Source organism: Pelophylax lessonae, assembly GCF_965119305.1.
Source record: "Pelophylax lessonae genome assembly, chromosome: 5".
In the NCBI taxonomy this organism is placed as follows: domain Eukaryota; kingdom Metazoa; phylum Chordata; class Amphibia; order Anura; family Ranidae; genus Pelophylax; species Pelophylax lessonae.
Genome location: NC_138772.1, coordinates 322,722,910 through 322,748,216, shown reverse-complemented (window position 1 = coordinate 322,748,216; position 25,307 = coordinate 322,722,910). Strand labels below are relative to the sequence as shown.

Sequence of the window (25,307 nt, the reverse complement as noted above, 5' to 3'; positions counted from 1 at the left end):
CCCAACAGCACATCTAAATGAAGCCTTAGAGCAACATATCTATTAGGAACAATGTAATAAGACTTTTGATACAAAAGCCATATTTTCTCTCAATTTAACATACTACCATTGAAAACTGTAAAATGCTATCTTAGAACCAAGCTTCTTTCATTGATAAATGGGCAAGATCAACTGTGCATATTGCATACCCAGCAGTCCAAAATATAATCCGGAAAATATTTCATCCTATTTTCATGGTGTCACTCAGCTGGGCACAAAAGCATATAATGTTAGGGAGGTATATATGAAAGAAACAAATAGGAGGCTTAAGCAAATGTGAATGGTTTCCTAAATATCACAAAATACTGGTGGTCCACTTTTTTTCGATTAAGGTTTAACACACTTATGGCAACAGATGAACTAAACATATTTATAGGAGTCTACTATACATATATACAAATTATATGCCTAGACATATAACACAACTTATGTGAATAGCAATTGTGAGGCAATGCTAAAAATGTACTTACGGTAATAGCCTTCTGCATCTGTCCAATTATCTCTCAAATTGGGATTTTCCTTAAAATCTTTTCCGATACCAGCAGCTCTAAAACGAGCGCTCTGAAAACAAAGCATTAATATACAAGATGTCAAGACAGCAAGAACAGGTTGCAGAGGACAACTCTGCCAGGAAATATCGTAAAAGGGAACAGGATTGTAAATACAGCTCTTCCATCTATCCCAACAAGTAACAACACAAAAATAGTAGACAACTAAAATTCTCTTAAGACAGCGTATACTCAAACTATCTGACGGACAGTATGTAGGGGCTTTAAACTTGCATTAATTATGGGACACAGTATAAAAAGAGAACAATTGCACGTTGATTGTAGACCTTTTAGTTAAAGTAATATCTAATATATGCAATTCATTTAGGTCACAAAAGGAATCCTACATAAACACTTACATCAAAGTATGCGGCAAACATGTCATCAGATTCTGTAAACATGTCAGGAGCAGTTATTTTCTTTTGTTGGCTTCCTGTGAAGCAAAAAAATACATTAATACAATTCTAATGAAAAATGAAGGCAACTAATGACAGAAATGTGTACATGTCACAGCAATTCTCTCTTACCATTATTCTGTTCTGTCATTAAGTGTTTTGCCTTGACAGAAGCTTCAAAGTTATCAACATTCTCTCTCTCATATTCCTTGACATCAGCAGCAACACGCTCAAGAATGTCATCTGGTGAAGCAGAGCGACTGCTAGAACTACTCTGGGGACTGCTTGGCTCAGAGTTTACAGATATATTGCTGTCTTCATTTAGATATCTGTATTTCTGGAAAAATCCCACATTACAAATATTAGGAAAAAAAGGCATTCAAATTCACAACACTGGCATGCATTCGATTACAGTGTGCTTAAATGATTAGTTCACCTTTGCTATTTTGAAAAAAATAAATAAAAAAAGAAACATACATTAGGTAAGTAAAACTGCTTTTCCCATGCCCTAGGGTGTTTCACACTGACCTCTACAATTGCTAGCCTTTGCTGTCGCCTTTGTTCAATAAGGGCTTCTTCATCTTCTTCTTCAACATCAAAATCCTCTAGACTGAAAAAAAAAAAAAAAAAAAGTACTAATTTAGAATCAAGGGCACTTTGACCAAATAAAGTCAAGCAGTGTCCTGAACAGTACAGGCAAAGCATTCAATAACCAAATTTTTGTCCTCACTTGGCAAATATATAAGAGTGTATAGCGTAAACTCTTCCTTCTTTTTAATGGAAAAAGGAATTTTGACTTGGCAATAAATTCTACATCTTGGAGTACAGTTCAGGACACAAGCAACAAATTTAAACACTATGAGTTATAGGTGAATACCATCAGGTGATTGGACACGCTTTTTTTGAAGGGTAGACAACTGGGCAAACAGAACTGCGCCAACAGGACCAAATTACAATGGGGACTATGAACCCAAGTTCATAGTGCCGCTGTGGGCACCAGATGGCGGACTTACACAGTTGGGCTACAGACTTGGTGCTGAAATTCCAAGGAAACTCCCAACAATCTGGTGGAAAGGGCACAAAACAGTGCAGAAGGTTTTCGTTTAGGAGCGTAAACTGTTGTATTCAAATTCCTTATCCACCATGCAACAGTGGATTTTGAAGCAGAGTGACCCTTGCAAAGTCCCAAGGAGAAAACAAGCAAGGAATCTGTTTGTCTGGAGGAGGCTGACTAAATCCAGGAAATGTAGATTCCTTTAGATACTGTGAGCAGGGCACAAAGATGGCAGTACAATGTCCTCATACAGGTGGCACTCTGAAACCTGGAGTAAAGTGGGGTACACACTAAGAAAATTGGGCGAACAATTGTCTGATTTTCCTCGTTATTCACAGCAAATCCAAACCAATGAACGAAAATTCTCATACGACAAAGGTTTTGTTGTTTGTTTCTGATCATGCGCAGTCTTTTTTCAGACTTTTCTGTTCAAAAACGGTACACAATAAACGAAAATCATTCATTCTGTTATACGAAAAAAATTTAGAAGTTTGTCCCTTCGGGAATTTTTGCACGAAAAGTCTGAATCAGCTATCAAAAGTTGTGTACACACTATACGAAAACTGTACGAAAGTTCTTTGGACGAAAATTCTCGCCCGATTTTCTTATAGTGCGTGCGAGCCTGAACGCTAAAAGAAAGTGATCTTTGGCTTAAGACAACCTTGTTATTGTGAAGTATGAGGAAAGGCTCTTCACAGGAAAGGGCAGCTATTTCAGAAACACATCTGACAATTGTGATAGATACCAAAAAGTCAAATTTGCTTGCAAGAGCCTCTAGGGGAATATCCCTGATGGGTTCAAGGGTTGGTTTCTGCATGGCAGAGAGAAATTAATGAAGGTCCCGGGGGAAGCACATGGTGCTGCAAAGGTGTCCTGATAGAATAATCCTCTTGAATAAGAGGATTGACAACAAAACATTTTGCTGGAGAGCTCAGGAATGGAATTGGGCGAAAGGCACGGCCTCGAAGGAGACTAGAATTAGGTCTAGAACTGTCATGGAAAATCTCAGTGTGCTCTCTGTTCTTGAGCATGAAATCTTAGAGAAAATTATCTTTTCTGGAAGAAAAATTTGCACTTGGAATGTGTCCAGGACCAGACCCAAGTATTTCAGATGAAAAGAAGGTAATCAGCCAGCTAAAATGCTGTAGCAGTTGAATTGTCCTGACAACTGACCAGGAGAGGAGTCCTGCAGAAGGTGGTCATCTAGATAGCCTGTTAACTGAATACCCCGAGTCCTGAGCAGAGCCAGAAGAGGTGCTAAGACCTTTGTGAACACTCTGGGAACAGAGGACAGGCCCCCGAAGGGTATTGGGACAAACTAGAAGTGATTTTCTGCCAAATGCCATGTGAAGTGCAGGAAACATGCAGATAGGCATCTTGAATATCAACTGATGCCAGGTAGTACCCTCATCTCAGAGAGGCAAATACTGACCTTGCAAATTCTATGCGGTATTTTGGAAACTGAAAGAAACTGTTGAGGGATTGTAGGTACAAAATAAGGTGAATATCCATGCTAGGCTTGGGTACTAGAAACAGGTTTAAGTAGAAACCATCAAACGGGTTTGTGAAGGTACTAGCATGATGACTCCCTGGGACAAGAGGTGGTTCAGAGGTGTTTGCGAATCTTACTGTCCTTCAGCAGTCCTTAGTTGATTTGAAAGAAGAAAGCGGTGAGGGGCAGAGATTTGAACTCTATTTTGCGGTCTTAAAACTGTCAACTCAACCCACTGGTCTGGGACCCACAGGGAGGCAAAGTATAACAGACATCCCTCTCTCTTAGAAGTGAGGGCGCCCCTTCACTGTGAAGAGGGTTTTGGAGAATACGTTGTGGCTTTTGCGGGCCAAGCCTTGTGCCAAAAGGACGAAATGGACTTAAGCTTTGAAGTTAAACCCGGGTAGCGTGGACATGTGCTCTGCGTTTTGAGGAGCTAGGGGCTCCTGAGGAAGAACATTTTCGAATATTCTTTTGTGGAAGTAAAACCTTTCCTCGGGTGACCACTGTGATAAACTGGTCTCCAAACAGGTGTCCTTTCTTGGAAAAGCATATGGGGGGATGCTCCTTTTGTACTGAAAGAGCTGGTTGCAGCGCTGAAAATGCAAGATTAAAGACAGCCTTTAGGAGTTTCACAAACTTTCTAACTGAAGAATCTTTGAAAGAAAGAACATTTTCAATAAGTACAGTGAGATGTTTGTTTAGAACTGAGATGGCAGGATAAACAACAGGAATAACCCAGTTCTTTGCAAACTTTTTTTCCACTGGATAAATTAAGCAAATATATTGGCAGGAGTGAAAATACTTTCAGGAGAAACCCAATCATCATATACTGCACATTCTATCTGTTCGTGAACTGGTCAGGCATACCAGGTGTCAAAGTGAGTGTCCATGCAGGATCCACTGAAACAAACATTACAGGCAATCCATACAGCGTGAGGTCCGGGCATGGCTCCCAAGGTTTTACCAATCTAAGTACACTCCTTGTGTAGGCATTACAAAAGAGTGAGGTGTTGATTGAAGAATTCAATAATAATCTAGTGAAGCAGATTTTTCCACAAAGGAGTTAAGGTCCATCACCTTCAGACACTAGAATAAAGTGGAGGATCAGAGTGGTGTAAGGTTATAAAGGGAGGTGTCCCAATGGGGTGTTCCTCAAAAGCTTGCCAGGGTGGCTGTATAGCCGCTTGAATCACTTTTACATAAAACACAATCGCCAGCTGAAAAGATTAACAGGTTCATGATTGTAGGTGCAACCATGATCCAGGTATTACCACCTCAATACGAGGCCGTATATATATATATATATATATATATATATATATATATATATATATATATATATACACACACACACACACACATATGGTGATATTTAGGTGGTTATTGGGTAAGGGTTCACTGTCATTTTCACAAAATTTATTGTGTGAACATTCTCAAATCATTTAGTAAATCAGTGTCTCTGCCTGTATTACTTTCTGGATAAAGATAGCACTCACATGACATCCCCTTCAGCCATGGCCAACATACTAAACAAAGTGCTGGCGAGGCACTAAGACCCTTTTATTGCAAGTTAATTTAATTGATTAACTAAACAGACTGCTTAGGTAGCTCAGTAAATACAGTGAAGTTGTGTTGACTCTAAATACCTAATTATGTGCAAAGAAAAAAAAAAACAGTAGGTTTTCAGGCACACGAATGGCCGACTAAAAAGTGGAAATAGCTTAACTTCTTTACCAAGCTCAGGAAACTTTCACTTTGCTAAATAACCAGTCTCTTCTTCTTTATAATATCAAACATAACAGTCTCATCTAGGAAAAAACCAACATAAAACTAAGCTTAGTTAGCAAATGGCTTATTTATAAAACAGTTCATACTTTTCATCAGATGACTCTTGTTCTATCTTCATTCCCTCAGAAAGGCTTCCTTTAAACTTATCTTCTTTGTCTTTACTTCTGCTTCTCCTTCTGCGATTTCGGCCACCACGGGAGCGCGACCTCCTTCGGAGACGTGATCTACTTCTTCTGCCTCTCTCTCTGTTGGGCATGACAGAATTGGAAGCAAATATTTTCTTATTTGCAATTTTGCACAGCAATATTTAAGCTGTGGACCTTAAATGCAGCCAACAACTGAATAAAATACAATTATTATTGCAACAGGGACACAAGTCATTTTATAATTACACTTTTTACACAGCAGTATGGAATCATCCAAGCAAATGTAATTCTTAAATATAATGCACAGTAATCACACTGCTTATTGTTTGGCCCAATCATGGAAACCTTTGCATTCAGTGAAAAAAAAACAAGGCAGCACAGTGGCTGGCACTTCTACCTGGCAGTATTAGGGTTGTCTATCTGATTCACAACCACGGCACTACCTGCACAAAGTTTGCATGTTCTCCCTGTGACTGTGCGGGTTTCCTTTGGGTACTCTCATTTTCCTCCCACACTCCAAAGACATATTGGTTCATGGGCTCCTGTCTCAATTGGCCCTAGCATGTAAATGTACGCGAGTGCGGGACCTTAGATTGTAAGCTCCTTGAGGGCAGGGACTGATGTGAATGTACAATATATATGTAATGTACTGCATAGCTTGGCGGCGCTATACAAGTACCTGTAATAAAAAATTAATAAATAGGTGCCCTCTGTATTGCGCTTGTGCTGAGAACGCAACTGCATATGGTAACTATGCAGTAGGGTAGCCACTTAGCACAGGTCCTGGAGGACAGGAAGGATCACTGTATTAGTGGAGTCTACGACAGTGACTTTCTGGTTCCACAGGGGTCAGCCAGGTATGGAAAATATATGCCAATATTGGTCCAAGCTGGCTCAATGTAACTACGCAAAAAACGACACCTGTAATTTAGCTTTAACATATTACTTATGGAAATTAACATACAAATGGAACTTTAGTCAGAAAATTAAGTCCTGCTAGATCTCTTCAGGCTGGCCCATTTAGCAGGTAAAATATTGGAAAACATTAAAAATAAGTGTCTATGCTGTTTAACCCTTTCACTGCCAGGCCCTGTGCTCCACTTTTAAACTTAGCTGGCCAGGCCATTTTTTTAATTTTTCTATTGCTTTTTTATTATTTCCTTACAGCTTTCAAAGTTTGTAAAATAACCCCCAAACCATATATTTTCTGAGAGGACCTGACCAGCAAATAAAAAGAAGGTTCTACTGAATGTTTAAGGCAACATAATATTTGCGCAAATGTTTATCAAATCGCTATTTTCTCAAAAAAAAAACAAACACATTAAAACCCTTATTTGCACACATAAACACGGCATTATTTACAAAACTCTTGCTATATTCCTACCAAAGCCTCATTCACATGGGGTGTTCTAAAGCATACGCCCATAAGGGGCTGTGTTTACCTGCACAGGTGTTCTGTGCATTCCTGTGCAGGCAGTCCTATTCATGACAGTTTGGATGGCAGCGCCTGCAAGGACAGGCTAGACACCCGTGCATGTGTAGGTGCATGGCCCCAAACGCAGACGTCGTGAGTACTGGGATATGCACCCACATGGATGTCAAGTTGGGAACAGTGGCTGTGTCTATGCAGCTGCTGTATCCCAATTGATATGGATGGGACTGCCTGCATAGTAATGCACTGAACACCTGCGCATTTCTGTGCAGCTGCTGCTGGGATGGCCTGCATGGGGATCCACGGAACTCCTTTGCATCTAAACACTGCCTAGCTGTAGCATGCCCTGCATGAATGTGGCCTTAGGCCTTGTTTACACTTGCAGTTGGGGGGCAGAAAAATGTGCGAATGAGCCGTTTCTGCCGCCCATTTGCCCCCCCTTAAGCTGCAATAGGCAGCAGAAGAGGGGGGGTTAACATGCTGTGGGTGCAATGCTTCGTGTCTGCGGCAAAGTTGACCTGACTTGTAGTGATGCCTCCTTCCAGTTGCTACACATTCAGGTGAATAGGGAAGTGCTGCAAACGCCCCACAACTGCGTTGAATGCATACGGTTGCAGTGCATTTGTCGTCAAAAAGGTGGGTAAAAGAGGTGGTGAAGAGGCATTGCATCACTTTCTCACTACCTGTCGGTAGCCTTTGGAGCGTGATCCGAACACAGATCGGGCTTCAGAGGCAAGGGAGATTTAGGCGCATGTCTAAATCTACCCTTAGGCCCCTTTCACACGGGCACCTCCGTGGAATAAAATCCACTTGCTCAGTAGGGGATCGCTCCACTGATCCCCGCTGAGCAGGTGGATGACAGGTCAGTCTCAGCTCACTGTGCAGAGAAGAGAGTGAGCCAGTCCAGCTTTCCCCTTTGGGGAAATCAGGCAAAAACTGACCGCCTGTTTTCACAAGATCCAATCCGCCAGATGGATGGAAAATAGGACCACCATCCGTCTGGATCTTGCGGACAGGATCGGATACCAGCGGATGTCAGTGAACATGTCACCGCTGACATTTGCTGCTTTATAGGGGAGACTGAAGTGTTTGATCAGATCGGCCTAAAAAAATTGACAGGTGGACCTGATCGGACAGCCCATGTGAAAAGGCACTTCCTAAAGTTTTTTTTTTGAGACAGAGAAGGGGACTAAAGACAGTCCCTTTCTCTGCATTCTGGACTGCATTCTAATGAATGACATGGGAGTCTGACTCTGTATAGAGACTACCATTCATTCACACGGGCCAAATGCTGGCCGACATCGATCGGTTCAATAAAAACTGGCCGATATTTGGCCTGTGTGAATGCCAGCCGGTTTGGCCGGCTCCTGCTGAACGTGCATGCTGGAAAGCCAGCAGCCAACCAGTTCCCGATCAGTGCTGCTCTCACATCGCAGTGTTCAGGTGGGGGGGGGCGGCAGTCAGGCAGGACAAATCTCGGTTGTTCCCTGTTGAACCGGCCGAGATTCGATCCTCTTATGGCCAACTTGAGTCTAAAGCTGGATACACGCTATACAATTTTCTTTACATTTTTTTCCTTTAGATTTCCCAAAACCATATAATGAGGTCAAACCTGTGAACGCTTACAATTCGTATGCAATTAGGTAGGCCCATTCACTACATAGTTGAAGGTAAATCCAAAGGAAATCTACCAACAAAAGTTGTATAGTGTGTATCCAGCTTAAGAAAGATCACTCCAATAGTAACAAGGAATCTTGTGTGTTTATTGACACTGGCAGTATAACAATGCAGCTCTCCTTTTTTGTACAGCAGGATGCTGCAGGAGTAGGGAGTTTAATGTTTAATATCACCTTAACTGAAATCAGAACCAATTGCTGCCTTTTCAATTGCACAATTAACTTACCTCCTGTGAGGAGATCTGCTCCTTCGACGGGGTGATCTACTACGCCTAATAGGTGACCGTGATCTTCTTCTTAGAGGTGACCTACTTGAACGTCTTCTAGGAGACCACCGAGGAGGGCTTGTTTCTTTTGTTCTATCATGTCTTGTAAGCCCCTCATCTCTGGCTCGCGATCTAAATAAACATAACTAATACTTTATGAACAATAAATACATAAAAGATACCATAAAACTTCAACAATGGACCACATAGTTATTTTTTTAAGAGCAAAGCCGATTTATGCTTTGCGCATAAATAATTTAGGAATGGTAAAATAGAACCTTTTATGAGAAAATGATGCAAGCTGTCATTGCGGATGTCCTCTTGAGAACGTAAATTGCCACAAAACAAGCATGTAGCAAGTGATGTCAAACCCTATTATCTGCATATTCGGATGCAATGTCAGCCCACATCTTGTATTTCTTGTACCAGGTTTTCTTAAAATCGGTTAAAAAAGGTTAATTTTATTTTCTGCAATATGGTTAAAGCAGAACTATAGGCAACACTTTTTTTTTTTTTAATTTTGGATAGAGTAAGGTAGGGTTATAATCCCTGTAAGGTTTATTTTTTGCCATTGTTGTCCCATTGGGGAGAATTAGTTAAAAACATGGAGAGAAGTCTCTGCAAATTAGGTAATTTCTTGGGGACCCCCAGAGGTCCCTATTGGAATATTTCCTCTCCATTACTTTTCTGGGGACAATCCAAATTTTGAGAGTTTCTTTTACGTTCAATGATAATGGTAAACAGGACAAATAGAGAGGATGATGGCTGTCACTTATCATCGTACATCACAAACATAGTTACAGAGTCAAGCCAAGCAGCTCTGTACCTTATAAACACAGGATGACCAATCACAAATGTTAACAGTGTACAGTACTGATTACATCTGAGAGCCTGTCCTTTCTTCATTGTGAAGGAAGTGTTTTATGGAAAAAAAAAAAATGAAGGGATCAGGAAAAGAAGGTTATCAGTTTGAGATTTAAAATGAACTTGGGACTGTTTTTTTTAACACTTGTGCAACCTCCCCCTCATTTCTAGTCTGTGACTATGTGATCTGTACATTAACTCTTTCACCTCTCCCTGTGTGTGACCTGGACATTTAATGATGCCCAGTATCTAGTGCACTATTACTAGGCCCACCCCTATATACTAGCATATTTCTTAATTTCCAAATAAATAGTGGCAAAAAAGTGAAGATAACTCTAGCGTTACTACTTTTCCAAGGGGTCATTTTGGGGGGTTTTGGAATGCCTTGGCATTTGTATAGGGTATGTTTAACAGAAAAGTAAGGCATTTTCTTTACTATATACAACTTTAACTAGTAAAAGAAAAAGACCAAAATCATCACCACAAATCTCTATTTGCCTAAAAATTATATAAAATTTGAGTGAAGTGTTTGCCCTTTTAGACTCACCTACACGATCTTACCCTCCCCAGATTCTTACTTAATGAGAGTCAACAGCAGCAGCCTCAAGTGTTTGTTTACATCCTATGATAAAAGTCTGCCTCTCCTGGATGTGCCTGTGTAATACAACCCTACAGACTTCTATATGGCTTTTATATGGATTAAGTGATGCTCTTTTGAAGCAAAGGGTGGTCACACCAAATTACTGATTTGGATTTCTCTTCTAATTACTTTTTTTTTTTTAACTTATTTTGTTAATTGATAAAATAAACTATTAACACTTCCATTTCTTAAAGCCATCTTTATTAACAGCATTGTTTCACACCTCCCCAAACTTTTTGCACAGTACTGTAAGTGCACTTACCCTTTAATTTTTTTTTTAAAAAGGGGTAAAATCAGCTGCAGAAAGACCACGGGCAATACAGATGACCATTTGCCTTCTGCCAGCTTTATTTTGGGTACAGCTTCCAGAGTTCACAGTTCCTATTTAACCACCTATTGTCCAGCGTGCAATATTCAGCCGGCAATTGGCTTTACTGTAAAAGTGATCTGAGCGGCTCTACAACCACCCGATCACTTTTACAAGACTCGGAAGGCCTGTAACATCCATTGCTCCCCCTGCTCTGTGACAAATGACACTGGAAATTAGTATTTCGTCACTTACTGTTTTGTTTCGCCATTACTAGCCAGGAAGGGTAGCTTATAAAACCGATCTGTGTTTCATCAGCTGCCTTGGAGGGCAGAGGAGGGATCATGGGTCCCCCAGATCCCTGCATCAAGAGAATGTTGCTGCCCAAGCTATCACAAGGGATTATTGTTCATCCTTTGTGAGCAATAATGTTGAATTAAAAAAAAAAAAAAAGTGTAAAAACATTTTAATAAAAAATAAAAAAAAATTAAAGCTCCCCTGCCACTACCCTAAGTAGAGACAATATACATCTGGGCACTCTTAACAGTTCTGAACCCAAAAGTGCTCAGAGCGGAGCACTTACAGACTCATTCTCAGTTCAGCGTTGTTCCACGATCTCCTTCACCTACTCGGCTATCCTAAAGAGCCCCAGTGTCTTCCAACGATGCTGGTCCCAAAGAGGAAATAGGTGAGCCCAGGGACCAGGAGACGGCCACTGCACTACCACCGCAGATTTCCCAGTAAATCAAACTGACTGGACGTCTTTACACCTGTCCAGATTTGTTTCTAAATAGAGGACAATCTGTTAATTTATTATTTTTACTGCTCAACTGTAAAAGTGTGGCAGTGATGGGGTTAAGTCAACCATTTGGTAACCACCTACAGCTATCACCAACCAAATGCTTTCCCTCCCTCTCCAAAGTAGTCTGCAGCTCCCTTCTGAAAATCAGACCTCCAGAAGATGCTGCAGCTTCAAACACAGGACTTTAACATCCTCCCAATATAGGTGGGTGTGGGAAAGGGATAAAGCTCTAAACAAATAGGCACGGTTTAACTACTTCAATACTGGGCACTCTAATCCCCTTCTTGCCCAGGCCAGTTTTCAGCTTTTAGCGCTCTCCTACTTTGAACTGATCAATCATGATGTACTGACAGCCTATCTCATTTCTTGAGGCCCAAAAATGCCAGGACAGCATAAATTGAGGCAGTCCAAGGTATTTAGTAAGAAGCATGGAGAGTTTCTTCAAAGTTTAATTTTGTTACAATGTCATTTTCACAAAAACTGAAACAAAATATAAAAAAAAATGTCACAATTAGTTTTTTTTTTTTTTTTTTTTACATATTTTTACATACTGTCACCAGGGCAGTAAAGTGTAATCATAACTATTCTGGTGGTAATCAGGGACACTGATTGGTGACACAGTATGAAAAAATAAATAAATAGTAATTTTTACATTTTGTTTTTCTTTTTTTAATGATTTTTATTTAATTTTTTTTGCATACTGTGACTATAGTAACACCGTACTACTATATGGAGGTGATCAGTATTTTTTTTTATGATTGCTTAAAACAGTGAATATCACTGTTATAAACAACCATTTTTACTGAATGAAATCCATTTATTCAGCATTTACTATTGTGATAAGCCACAGCTAATCACATGGTACAGATGGGCTATGATTGGCCCTGTCTATACCATGTAATCACTGTGACTAATCACAGAAAACAACACAATAGTACACAATGAATGGAAGCCATCCATTGTTTACAATGGTCATGTGATCTGCTGTGATTGGTCACAGTGATCACATGGTACCGGCAACAGACTGATACACTGATCTGTTATCCACTGGACACAGCGGGTAACAGATAGCTCCGCGGTGCGGCCTGTACGGCACACATGTTCTGGGGAGGAAGTCAAACGATGTAAAATCGATAAGCTTAGCTGTTAAATTTATGTAGATGGGAGCAGTCACATTTGCTCATTGGACTGCCGCCATATAGGATGTGTTTTATGTTGCCAAATTCTCGATTAAAGAAGATTTGTGAAGTTCTTTAATTCCACCCAAAATTTTCAGTTGGGTGTTGTTTGAAGTATTAGAAAAAAAAAAACTTCCTCACGTCCTTTAGTGGGTCTACATGGAGGATCAACAGCCACTGAAGGGCCAAAGATATCCAATTAACAGGTACAACTCATATGGACTGAACTGCATCTGCTGGTTGGGTGACATCACTCCATTGGTGTCTCTTCAGGGACTGTCAGTAAAGTGTCCAGTGACATGTTAAATTATCATTCAACAATTACATAAATGTAACCAAAGCATAAATGTGTTTACCTAGGTGAAGACAAGCGCCTTCTCTCTGGTTCCCATCTTTTCCTTTCTATAGATTTGCTCTTTGCTCTCCTTGGGGGGGACTGTGTTCGAGGCGGAGACTGTTTAGTCTTCCTATCATGAGCAAGTGGGGATCTACTATGCCTCAAAGTCCTATCACGCTGTTTGGGAGATAGACTCCTTGCTTTTGGGCTGCGGGCTGGTCGGCGTCCTGGTGAGCGGTTTTCTTTGCCAGAAGAGGCATCTTTTGAAGGTGACTTGGGAAGGAGCTTCTTTTCCTTCTCCGATTCAGACCTTCTGGGTTTGTGCTCTTTAGACTTTGACCTCCTTTCTTTGGATTTGCTTCGCCTTGGCAAAGGAGATTTAGACTTCCTACTACGATCTTTTACTTTGTTTTCAGTAGCTACAGGTGATTTCTTCTTGTCTCTTGTTTTGACTCTATCCTCAGGGGGGGACTTAGACCTTATATTTTTTTCAGGAGATTGCCTTCGCAATGCTGGTGACTTTTTAGGCTGCTCCTGAGATCGATTCTTTTTAGAGGGACTTTTAGATTTTCGCCGTTCCTTGGACCTACTCCTAGGTGGTTTTTCTTTAACAGCTTCGGAATTGGCTTTAGGTTTTTTCTTTTCAGTCTTGTGCTTTGTCTTCTCTTTGGACTTGCTCCTAGACCTTTTTTTAGAAGTATTTTTTGAGTAAAGATCCTGTTTTGCTTTTAGGTTTGACTTGGACACTCTCTTGCCATTGCGAATTCTTTCATTAATCTCCCCTTCTTCTTCAGACCCTGAATTGTACCCCTGCAATATCAAGCCCATGCCAGACTGCACTTTACCTTCCATTAACTCGTTATCAAGCTCTGCTTTAATCAAAGCTCTTTGCTTTTCAAGGTCCTCCAGCAATGCAAAGTCATCAAGCTTTGCTCTTTTTAAGGGTGAAATGCCATCTTTGTCAGCAACAACTTTCCGTTTATGTTTCTTATGCTTATGTTTATGTTTGTGTTTTTTATCTTTGTCCTCTTCAGAAGAGTGTTTGTGTTTTTTATGCTTGCTCCGATGCTTGTGTTTCTTTTTCTTGTGTTTATTGTGCTTAATAATCTGAGGCTGTTCTTCCTCTGACACTTCACCATTTTCATCAATGCTTCTCTCAGATATATCACCATCTTCCATTCTGTAAACAAGATCAACACATCTCAGTCACATTACCGTTAAGCAAGTTTAAAGCTTAGAAAAAATAATTCGATTTTTACTTACTTAAAACTGCTAACAATCAATCTGCTCTTAAGAAAAATAGCAACATGATTATAAAGCCTATATATATATATATATATATATATATATATATATATATATATATATATATATATATATATATATATATATATTTTTTTTTTTTTTAAATAGCAAACATGTTTTACTCACCTGCCCTTTGCATCCCCCCCTTTCCCTGAGTGCTCCCATAGCAAACCGCTTGCTGTGGACGCACTAATGCATACCTAAACCCTGCTTTGAGTGTTCATAAGGCCCCTATCTCTCCAGCAGACGAAACGGGCCCACCTGTCCATTTTTCCAGTGGACCCGATCGGGCCACCCATTGTCCTTAATGAGGCGGTGGATGTCAGCAAACACTGTCGGGCATCCAATCTGACAAAATCTGCTGAAAATATACTAATGGCGATATGTTCGCCACCCGGCCAGCGGGTAGGATCGGATGATGATCAGATGGAAACAGACATGCAGTCCGTTTCCATAGAATGCAGTAAGGTAAAAAGAAAAAACCTTCTGCCTTTACAACAACCAGGCAATTCAATGTGATGGTCATGTAAACAAACATCATGTAAGTTAAAATGAGAAGGGAACAAAACAATCAAAAAGGCCCTACTCTAATCAGCACAGGGTATTCACATGTCTCATTCCATTACACATGCCAAAAATAAGAAGATTATTCCTCCTTTCGCCCTGTTGGTCCGGTGTATATCAAAATCTGCTGGTGTGTAGCACAAATATAACCTAATAAAGATCCATTTATTCCAACCTTCATACAGCTGTTTCAGGCTTTTTGGCCATAAGTGCAGTTAATGGAACCTATGCCTTCTAAAGGAAGGGCACAAGACATTATAACTCTACAGATTACGGTGGGAAGGATAGTCCTACAAATAAATCAGTGTGCAGCACAGTAAAACTCTCATTCCATCACATATGCCAAAAGGAAGATGTATTCTTGCATCTTATTTTTCCAAACTGCTGTATGCAGCTTAGAATATATGGCTGTGTAATATTTGACTATATTTGCACTATACCTCTGAATATGCATCTGGTTTTGATGCGATGCAATGCAATGATTTGCATGGCCCTGCCTGCTGCCCTAAAATGCAAATTAATCCTCATATTTTTTGGATACATGATGGAATGAGACATGTGAATGCCTTCTTCATGTTTAACCACTTGCCGATCAGCCGCCGTACTTATATGGCATCAGGTCAGCTCTCTTCCACGAAAAAAAATAAAAATGACATATCTTTCCCCTAGTTTGTAGACGCGATAACTTTTGCGCAAACCAATCAATATACAGTGTGACAGGTCTGGGGTGTGGAGGGGCAGTGCGACAGGTGGGGGGGGGGGGCGCGTGCAGTGTGACAGGTGGGGGGGCACGCAGTGTGACAGGTAGGGGGGCATATTAAGGGGGTAAAACCTTCCGGTCCAGAAGTGGTTAAAGCACAGGCGTAACTAGAACGTTCAAGGCCCCGGTGCAAGAAACTATGAAGGGCCCCTGCCTCCTCCAAGTCCAGGGCCCTCAATCTCCATCTCTGCAGCCTCAGCTGCACAGAATGAATGGACAGAAATAGCTCACTGTGTCCGTTCATGGAAAAAAAAAAGGGGGCTGGAGAGGGGGCACTGTGAAAGCAGGGGGTTAGTGTAACAAGGAGGTAGTATGACAGAAGGGGGGCAGTGTGATGGATAAGAAGTATGATGGGGGGGGGGGGGGTATTGCGACAGGAGGGGGGCAGTATGATGGGGGAATTGTGACAGGGATTGTAAAAAAAAAAAAAAAAAACACCAAACATTTTGATGTATAAATTGAACATTTCTTTTAAATATTTTTTTTGGGTCACCCTCCTGGCATGTCTAGAATTCTCACCTAGGTGAGATCGAGGTCTTACAGCTACCTGCAGCCTCCAGGAATACTTCATCATGCACACCAGGAGGCCTAGTAGCCAGGGCTTGACACATTTTCTTTGAATCAAGGAGCCAGTTAAAGTTTGGAGCCAGTTTTTCAAATCAGCTGCCACGCACACAGAAAAAAAAAAAGCAGGGAGGAGAAGAGGAGCGAGAAGGTAGGAGAAGAGGAGAGCGAGAAGGGGAAAGGGGGGAGCGAGAGAGAGAAGGGAAGGGAGGTGGAGAAGGGGAGAGGGGGAAACAGAGGGAGGGAGGGGGAGAAAGGGGGAGTTAATCTCTCAGGCAGATGTGTATATGTTCATTGATCGCATGCTCGGCTCCCCCACACACATCTATTTGAAGGTGGTGCCCTTCCCTCAGCCAGGGCAGGATGGGCTTGGTCTGTATTCCCATCTCCCCCAGGAGGAGGAAGCAGTGACACCCAGGCAAGCAAGCTGGAGCAGTGGGGCAGGGTGCGGCTGACATTAAATTCTGTAAAGAGCCTAGGCCAAGTACACCATTCCCCCGCCTGACGCACCACTCAGCCATGGACCTGGCAGTCTTACCCGATGTCAGATAGCTGTGTGCTGGGTGACCGCAATGAGGAGGGCTGACCGTGGCAGAGGTCGAGCAGTGCATCCTCCTATGGATGTGCTGAAATTGGAGAAGAGGAGGCCAGTTCTGATTGGTCAGCTCCTTCCATGTGACGGTGCTGACCAATTAGAATGCCTCTTGTCTGTACACTGGGAAGTATAGATAGGAGCCGCAGGGATTTCATATCTCTGGATCAGCGAAGCGGCATCCCGATGCCCGATAGCAGATGGCTCACAAAATCCTAGGTGCCCAGGACTCAATTTCTAGTCGACAATGCGACCTGGCGCCTGGGATTTGTCGAGCCCTGCTAGTAGCAATATACAGCGTATACAATATGTCATCAAGAGGGCAAGAACCAAGAAGAGACATTCAGCTCCCGATAATGTCAGAGAGGAAGATGGCAGTGCGGAACCTGGTGCACAGTAGCAAAAGCACTACAGAACACTGCTGAATTTGCTGGACATGTGTAAAGAAAACAAAAAGGTATACATCAACGCATGTTCAGAAAAATGCATTAAAACCTGAGTTTTAACCACTTAAGCCCCGGAAGATTTTACCCCCTCCCTGACCAGGGGGTATTTTGCGATTCGGCACTGCGTGACTTTAACGGACAATTGCGCGGTCGTGCGACGCTGTACCTAAACAAATTTGACATCCTTTTTTTCCCCACAAATAGAGCTTTCTTTTGGTGGTATTTGATCACCTGTGCGATTTTTGATCATGCGCTCTAATCAAAAAAAGGGCGACAATTTAGCAAAAATAACAATATTTTTCACATTTTTTTTTATATGAAATTCCCCCCCCCCCCCCCAAAAATGTAAAAAATCAAAAAAATTTTTAATTCTTGGCCAATTTGTTTTCTGCTACCTATGTTTGGTAAAAAAAAAAAAAATCACAATAAGCGTATTTTGATTGGTTTGCGTAAAAGTTATTGCGTTTACTAAGGGAAAGATTTTTGTCATTTTTGTTGTTTTTTTTTTTAACGAGTAATGGCGGCGATCTGCGATTTTTTTTGCGGGACTGCGACATTGCGGAGGACAGATCGGACCCTTGACTGACATTTTTGACACTTTTGGGGGTACCAGTGACATTACTACAGTAATCAGTGCTATACATATGGACTGTTACTGTAAAAATGACACTAGCAGGGAAGGGGTTAACTTTATTGGAGAGGGAGGGTTAAGTGTGTCCCTAGGGGCGTGCTTCTAACTGTGCAGGGATGTTGCTGTGTGTGCAACAGCACAGATCAACGGTCCTACATAGCAGGACCGTTAGATCAGTGCTTTTACACAGGGAAGAATGACAGGCGGCTTTGTTTACATTAGCCGCCTGCCTTTCTCCCTTCACAGCGGACGATCGCGAGTGACCGGCGGACATCGGGTCCGCCGGTCACACGCACGGAGGTGCCCGTGAACGAGCCGAGGCGGGAGCGCGCCTCCGGCGGCGCGAGCTCGCCCGCTATTGGCTCCCAGGCTAGTGACGTACCGGTACGTCACTTTGCCTGGCCGGGGCTGACCGCCGCAGTATATGTACTTGCGGCAGTCGGCAACCGGTTAAAGCAAGTAACCACAACATCCATTAAGGCCTGGTTCACACCTATGCAGGTTGCATATTCCAGGTGCATTTGTTTTTTCAATACACGTTTTTGATCCATTCAAGTCTATGGAATCAAAAAAGAGGAAAAAAAAAAAAAGAAGCCCCTGGCCCTTTCCATAAAATGCACAGATGTGAACGAGACCCATAGGAAACCATGTTAAATGGAATGTAGTGTTTCTGCAAAACTGAAAAGGCACTAAAAATGCATAGGTGTGAACCAGGCCTTAGGCCCCTTTCACACTTGTGAGCTTTGGGCCTGCAAAGTCGTATGACAAGTCATACTCCATTATTTCCAATGAGAACCGCTCTTATCTGTGTGACTTCAAGTCACAACAACTTCAAAGTGGTCCCTGCTCTACTCTGGTCTGACTTTGATGCGTTTTGAGGTCCAGAGACCTCAAGATTACACAGGCATTGCCACAAGTTCAGTCAAAATTGCGAACAAAATTGTGGCTAGGTCACACAAGTGTTAAAGGGGCCTTACACCTACCTAACAGGAATGCATTGACCTTGCAATCAGGTCCACCTGATAAAGAACTGACAAGCGGACCTGATCGGATCACCTATGAAAGAGCCCTAGATAGAATCCTGTTAGTACTTGTTCAGATATTGCAACTCGATACAATGTTTTAGGAATGTAAAGAAAGGCTACTTTAAGGTTATTCTGGCTGTGTGTTTAGAATGGGCAAGCACTTACAGCACTGTCAGCAATATATTTTTGGTTACCGATTGGAGGAATCCAGTATTTCAGAGGAGCTGCTGCCATAAATCTGCATTTAAAGAGAATCTTTTCTCCTGTAAGACTTTTTGTCATTTATATTTTACCAATAAATTGGGTGATACAGTGCCTTGAAAAAGTATCTATACCCCTTGAAATTTTCCACGATTTGTCATGTTACACACTAAAAAAATAAATGTATTTTATTTGGGATTTTATGCGATAGATCAACACAAAGTGGCACATAATCGTGAAGTGAAAGGAAAATTAAAAATGGTTTTCAAAATCTTTTACAAATAAAGATCTGAAAAGAGTGGCCTTTGGTGAATTTGTATTCAGCCCCCTTTCCTCGGATACCCCTAACTAAAATCAAATTGCCTTCAGCAGTCACCTAATTAGTAAATAGAGTCCTCCTGCCTGTAATTTAATCTCAGTATAAATACAGCTGTTCTGTGAAGCCCTCAGAGGTTCGTTAGAGAACCTTAATGAACAAACTGCATCATGAAGGCCAAGAAACACACCAGACAGGTCAGGGATAAAGTTCTGTTCCCAAGCTTTGAACCTCTTACGGAGCACTGTTCAATCCATTATCCGAAAATGGAAAGAACAACTGCAAACCTACCGAGACATGGCCGTCCACACAAACTGACAGGCCAGGCAATAACATTAATCAGAGAAACAGCCAAGATGCCCATGCTAACAGAGATCCACAGCTCAGGTGGCAGAATCTGTCCACAGGACAACTATTATTTGAGCTCTCCACAAATCTGCCCTTTATGGAAGAGTGGCAAGAAAGCCGCTGTTGAAAGAAAGCCATTAGTAAACCCGTTTGCAGTGTACGAGAAGTCATGTGGAAAGCAAAACATGTGGAAGAAGGAGCTCTAGTCAGATGAGACCAAAATGTAACTTTTTGGCAAAAAAGCAAAACGCTATGTGTGGCGGAAAACTAACCCTGAACACACCATCCCCACCGTGAAACATGGTGGCGGCATCATGTTGTGGGAATGCTTTTCTTCAGCAGGGACAGGGAAGCTGGTCAGAGTTGATGGGAAGATGGATGGAGCCAAATACAGGACAATCTTAGAAGAAAACCTGTTAGAGTCTGCAAAAGACTTAAGACTGGGGAGGAGGGTCAACTTCCAGCAGGACAATGACCCTAAACACACAGCCCAGAGTCACAATGGAATGATTTAGATCAAAGCATGTTAATGTGTTAGAATGCCCCAGACCTAAATCCAATTCAGAATCTGTCGCAAGACTTCAAAATTGGTGTTCAGACGCTCTCCATCAAATCTGACAGAGCTTAGGCCATTTTGCAAAGAAGAATGGGCAAAAATATCACCCTCTAGATGTGCAAAGCTGGTAGAGACATACCCAAAACGACTTGCAGCTGTAATTGCAGCAAAAGGTGGTTCTACAAAGTATTGACTCGGGGGGGGGGGGGGGGGCTGAATACAAATGCATGCCACACTTTTCAGATATTTGTAAAAAAAATTGAAAACCATTTATCATTTTCCTTTTACTTCACAATTATGTGCCACTTTGTGCTGGTCTATAACATAAAATCCCAATAAAATACATTTACGTTTTTGAAAACCAAGCGACTGGGATAGCACAAAGGTACTGAATATTATCTCAATCACCTCACGCTTTAGGAGAAACAAAAGGCAAATAATAGAATAATGAATATGAACACATGTATAGCTGCTGCTCAATAAATAATAAATGAAACAATGTATCAATCCCTTCAGAAGTCCATAAGTGCCGGTTAACACTGATCCGACTTGGACTGCGACTTGTCAGCCTGACAAGTTGCGGTCCGTTGCGCTCCCATTGTTCAGTACAGGAACCGTTCTAATAGGAGTGACACAAGTTGCTCCGACTTAAGCCCCGTACACACGCACAGATCGTCGTCATACAAATGTTCGTCTTTTCTCCCCGGGATGTCGGTGTCTGTTGAAAAGTGCAAAGACAGCACAAGGACAGCACAAGAACAGCACAAGAATTTTGTCCGCAGACTTCAGCTGACTGCAGAAGTGATGTCATGTAATGGTTAACTTTCCCTGTGTTTTTTATTTTCTGAGCATGCCCAGTCTTGCAAATCTGCGGTCTGTCGGCTGATTTCTGTACTGACAGGCGAACAATCGTCCATTCTGGTGTCCGCAGACAAAAATTTTCATGTTTGCAAGAAAGACTCTTGTCCGCGGATTGTGTGCAGACAGCTGTCGGAGGCACCATACTAACACGCGTACAATCGGCAGATCTTTCGTCCGCCGACGTTTGTATGACGACGATCTGTGCGTGTGTACGGGGCTTTACAAAAAGGGTCCTGTACTACTTCGGGGCGACCTGGAGCGACTTGCATAGACAAGTGCAAGTCGCGCTGCACGCAATTTCACAGGTCGCCCCGAAGTCGGATCCGACATAGTGTGAACGGGGTCTAATGGCGCTTTTCCACTGCATGGAACCGAACCGTTCGGCTCACTTTTGTGCTTTTCCACTGCTGGTACCGCATGGTACGGTGTAGGAACGGTTCGGTACGGTGCCGCTTTTCCACTGCATGGAACCGAACGGTTCGGCTCTCAAAAACAGTACCACCTCGATTGTGGTTCCAAGAGGTACCATACCGGTACCATATCCCACAATCCTTTGCATGCAGTCACTACTAGCCACTGATTGGTCAGAGAATCGTTGTTATCCCACCCACTTAACTTTAGTACTACTTTAGTGGAAAAGCAAACCATACCGTACCGAACCTTTCCAACACCATACCATGCGGTACCAGCAGTGGAAAAACAAACCGGGCCGAGTAGAGCTGAGCCAGTACTTGCAGTAGAAAAGTGCCACAAGAGTTAAAAGTCCCAACACATAAGCAGCGCTTGTAAAGAGTGTGACCCCTTAGTGAACCAACAACGGTGAATCAGTGAGCACTTCAATGGTGAGAGAATCAATGGAGTGTAGATAAGATCAAGGGCTTCCACCACACCACGTGACCCCCTCATGTAATGCTCACTCACCAGACTTATAAAATCAAAGAGCCTTTAATCTCCTCAATCTCATCAGATCGGACCAAGTACGGGCAACTCCAGACTACTTGGACCCCAATATCTCCCCAATCGGAATCAAAAGAAATGTACAGAATCTATGTACCAGATCATCCAACAAGTGTGTGCAGAGTGATATAAAAAACATAACGGGCTAATAGGGTAGTAGTCTAACACTATTTTATTATTAAAATATGCCCCACGCACAAAAAACAAATGAATAAAAGGTACTCAAACACAAGATGTCATTGACAGCCGTAGCGCTGCCCGGAAGCTCACCGCCCCTCTCCTGCTCGTCAGCATCGGGAGGATGTGTAGGCAAGTCCGCAGCTGCCGCTCACAATACTGATGTCAGGGTAGCTGCGTGCTCACGCCCTCTCTGATTTTATAAGTCTGGTGAGTAAGCATTACATGAGGGGGTCACGTGGTGTGGTGGAAGCCCTTGATCTTACCTACGCTCCATTGATTCTCTCACTATTGAAGTGCTCGCTGATTCACCGTTGTTGATTCACTAAGGGGTCACACTCTTTACAAGCGCTGCTTATGTGTTGGACTTTTCACTCTTATGGACTTCTGAAGGGATTGACACATTGTTTCATTTACGTTTTTGGTTGTAACATGACAAAATGCGGAAAATGGGGTATGAATACTTTTTCAAGGCACTGTATATTGGGACTGATTTACTAAAACTGGAGCAGCTCTGCATAGAACCAATCTGCTTCCAGTTTTTTTTTTTTTTTTTTGTCAAGGCTTTATAGTACATGTTGAAGTTAGAAGCTGATTGGCTACCATGCACAGTTGCTCCTGATTTTGCACTCTCCAGTTTTAGTAAATTGACCCATTGAGTTCCCTATGGGGGCACCCAAGCCTGTGTCCATTCAGACATGGTGTCCTGACCCAGCCCTTCCCCCTCTCACCCCTGATTGGCTAGCTGACTTTGATGGCAGCTATTGGCACCGCTGCTCTATCTCAGGAGGGAGAATCTCGGATGGCTGAGACACTCGTGGACATCGCTGGACAGAGAGGGACCTCAGGTAAGTATTGCAGAGAAAGGCTTTTTATATCTTTATGAATAGAATGCATTAAAGAGGTTGTAAACCCACTTCACAACTTTTACCTATAGGTGCTATAAATATCTCCTAAACATGCACCGTTTAGGATATATTTAGAGTGCATACTGCCGATGACGTCATTGGCGCATGCGCTCTGAAGGAACGGCCACCCGCGCCGTTCCTTCAGAGTCCTATGCCGTGAATGGCGGTTCCCGCGCACACGCGCGGGAGTGATGTAATCGCGCCTCCGGCCAGTCAGATGGCCGGAGGACGCGAAGCAGGACGGCCGGACATGTCGGCCGTCCTGTCGCTGAGGGAGCGGCGCGGCAGGGGCTTCGTTTTAAGGTAAGTACTTCATAATGAGCTAGTATGCGATGCATACTAGCTCATTATGCCCTTCTTTTTACAGGGCTTTTTTTTCTCGTTTTTTAAGTGACTTTACTTCCTCTTTAAGATAAAAAAAACCTTCTGCCTTTCTCCTTCAAAATATATTGCAGCTTACCAATTCTTAGAGGTGGTAGCGGAGTTACTTTTTTAGGCTTTCTTTCCATTTATTTTTGTCTGGTTATCTGGCAAGTAAGTCTGTTTTTCAAAAGAACAAGCTCTTCTACAGATGTATCATTTTCTAGGGGAGAGACAAACCCCTTTAACAAATCATTTACAATGATCAGCTTTTATGTAAAACCTTTATCGAAAAACTGCTTGAGTAACTGCAGAGTCAGCTGGAGTTTGGGTTCAATTTGTTAGTGTATCTAAATTTTGCTAGTCCATCCATTATCACTGCTGCTGTCTCCCTGTGCTCCATCCAGAGTGTAATACAGGAGGTAAGTTACTGCCCAGATCACCAGGTGAAAACAGAAAAAAAGACTAAAAAAGAAAAAAAGGAATGCAGCCATTACATCTAATAATTAAGTAGCTGCAATATATATTTATAGTTTTGGATTTCATACCGCTTTAAATGTTGGATTCTTCCAGTTACAATGGTCAATGGGAATTTTTTCTTTGGGGGGGGGGGGGTCGACAATTATTTTTCAGGGCCGATACGGATTTTTCAGCCGCCTTTCAGGCCGATAGCTGATATCAGGTGCCAATATTCTGTACATTTAAAATTTTTAAAAATCAACACACTTTTACACAAATCTGGTATAAACTGAACAATCTTTATTAAAATGGGTGGGTGGATGGCTGGCACCCAGCTTCCTTGGACTGAGCCCTTACACGCTTTGTAAGGACTAGGCACTGTATGATTTCTTTTGTTCTGAATATGAAAGAAATGTTTATAGGTGCATGCAGCTTGCCACATGACATCCATGACATGCATATGGGCACTTTTTCCCATTAGGTGTATCATTTTTAGAACTGGGATTTATTTAGAACAGTGTACAGCAGCCACATTTTTCAGCCTGTTGTAATTTTGACATGGCATTTGGCAGTGAGCGGCACACTGCACCTAAGGGCTCCTGATCACTGGAATATGCCTGTTTTTTATACTATATGGCCAAAAGCATCCTTGTGCATGAGCCATTAAAGCTGAACTAAACTTTCAGTATAAAAAAAAAAAAAAAAAACGAAAAAAAAAAATTGTGAGCAAGCAGCTTTTTGTTGCCAAAGAAACATGCTATGTCCATTCTGCAACCAAGAAAACATACCTGCCTGTTCCTCTTCTACTGAATGTACACATTACCAGTATGAATGACTCCCATCCTCATCCCTGTCAGCCAATCAAGAGGGTGAAACCCTGACACATGGAAAAAGTCAGGTGAATATATGTCAGCATGGGATGCAATTAATAACTTTAGTTCTGCTTTAAATACAAGCAAGACCCTTGGACTCCGTTCACATCTTGACATTCTGGGAACACGAATAATGACCCGCGTTTCTGCACACGTTCATTAAAAATGCACATGGTACTTGTGGTGCCACTTATTCTTACTGGCACCCTAAACACTGAAAGCAGTTGAGCAAAAAACGCATGAGACTCACTGCAAAAAAAAAAATGCAGGAGCTATTTTGGAGCGTTTGTTGCACATAGGGCAAATGTATGCTGTAGCGCGACACTTACACAGGTGTGAATGTGGCCTTAAAATACAGGTGAATCTCTGATAAAACACAGTGGACCAACACCAGCAGATGACACGGCTCCCCAAAACATCACTGACTGTGGAAACTTC

General features: G+C 42.1%; 1 protein-coding gene across 1 annotated transcript in view; it reads right to left on the bottom strand.

The window, feature by feature from the left end:
- Nucleotides 1–25,307, bottom strand: part of PRP4K (pre-mRNA processing factor kinase PRP4K) — a 37,942-nt gene that overhangs the window by 8,727 nt on the left and 3,908 nt on the right. Inside the window, exons 2-8 of the mRNA XM_082259255.1 lie at nucleotides 12,987–14,147; nucleotides 8,801–8,971; nucleotides 5,406–5,564; nucleotides 1,511–1,592; nucleotides 1,115–1,319; nucleotides 947–1,020; nucleotides 510–600 (exon numbers count right to left, since the gene is read on the bottom strand). Coding sequence (XP_082115381.1) covers nucleotides 510–600; nucleotides 947–1,020; nucleotides 1,115–1,319; nucleotides 1,511–1,592; nucleotides 5,406–5,564; nucleotides 8,801–8,971; nucleotides 12,987–14,147 — 1,943 coding nt within the window. The remainder of the gene's footprint in view (nucleotides 1–509; nucleotides 601–946; nucleotides 1,021–1,114; nucleotides 1,320–1,510; nucleotides 1,593–5,405; nucleotides 5,565–8,800; nucleotides 8,972–12,986; nucleotides 14,148–25,307) is intronic.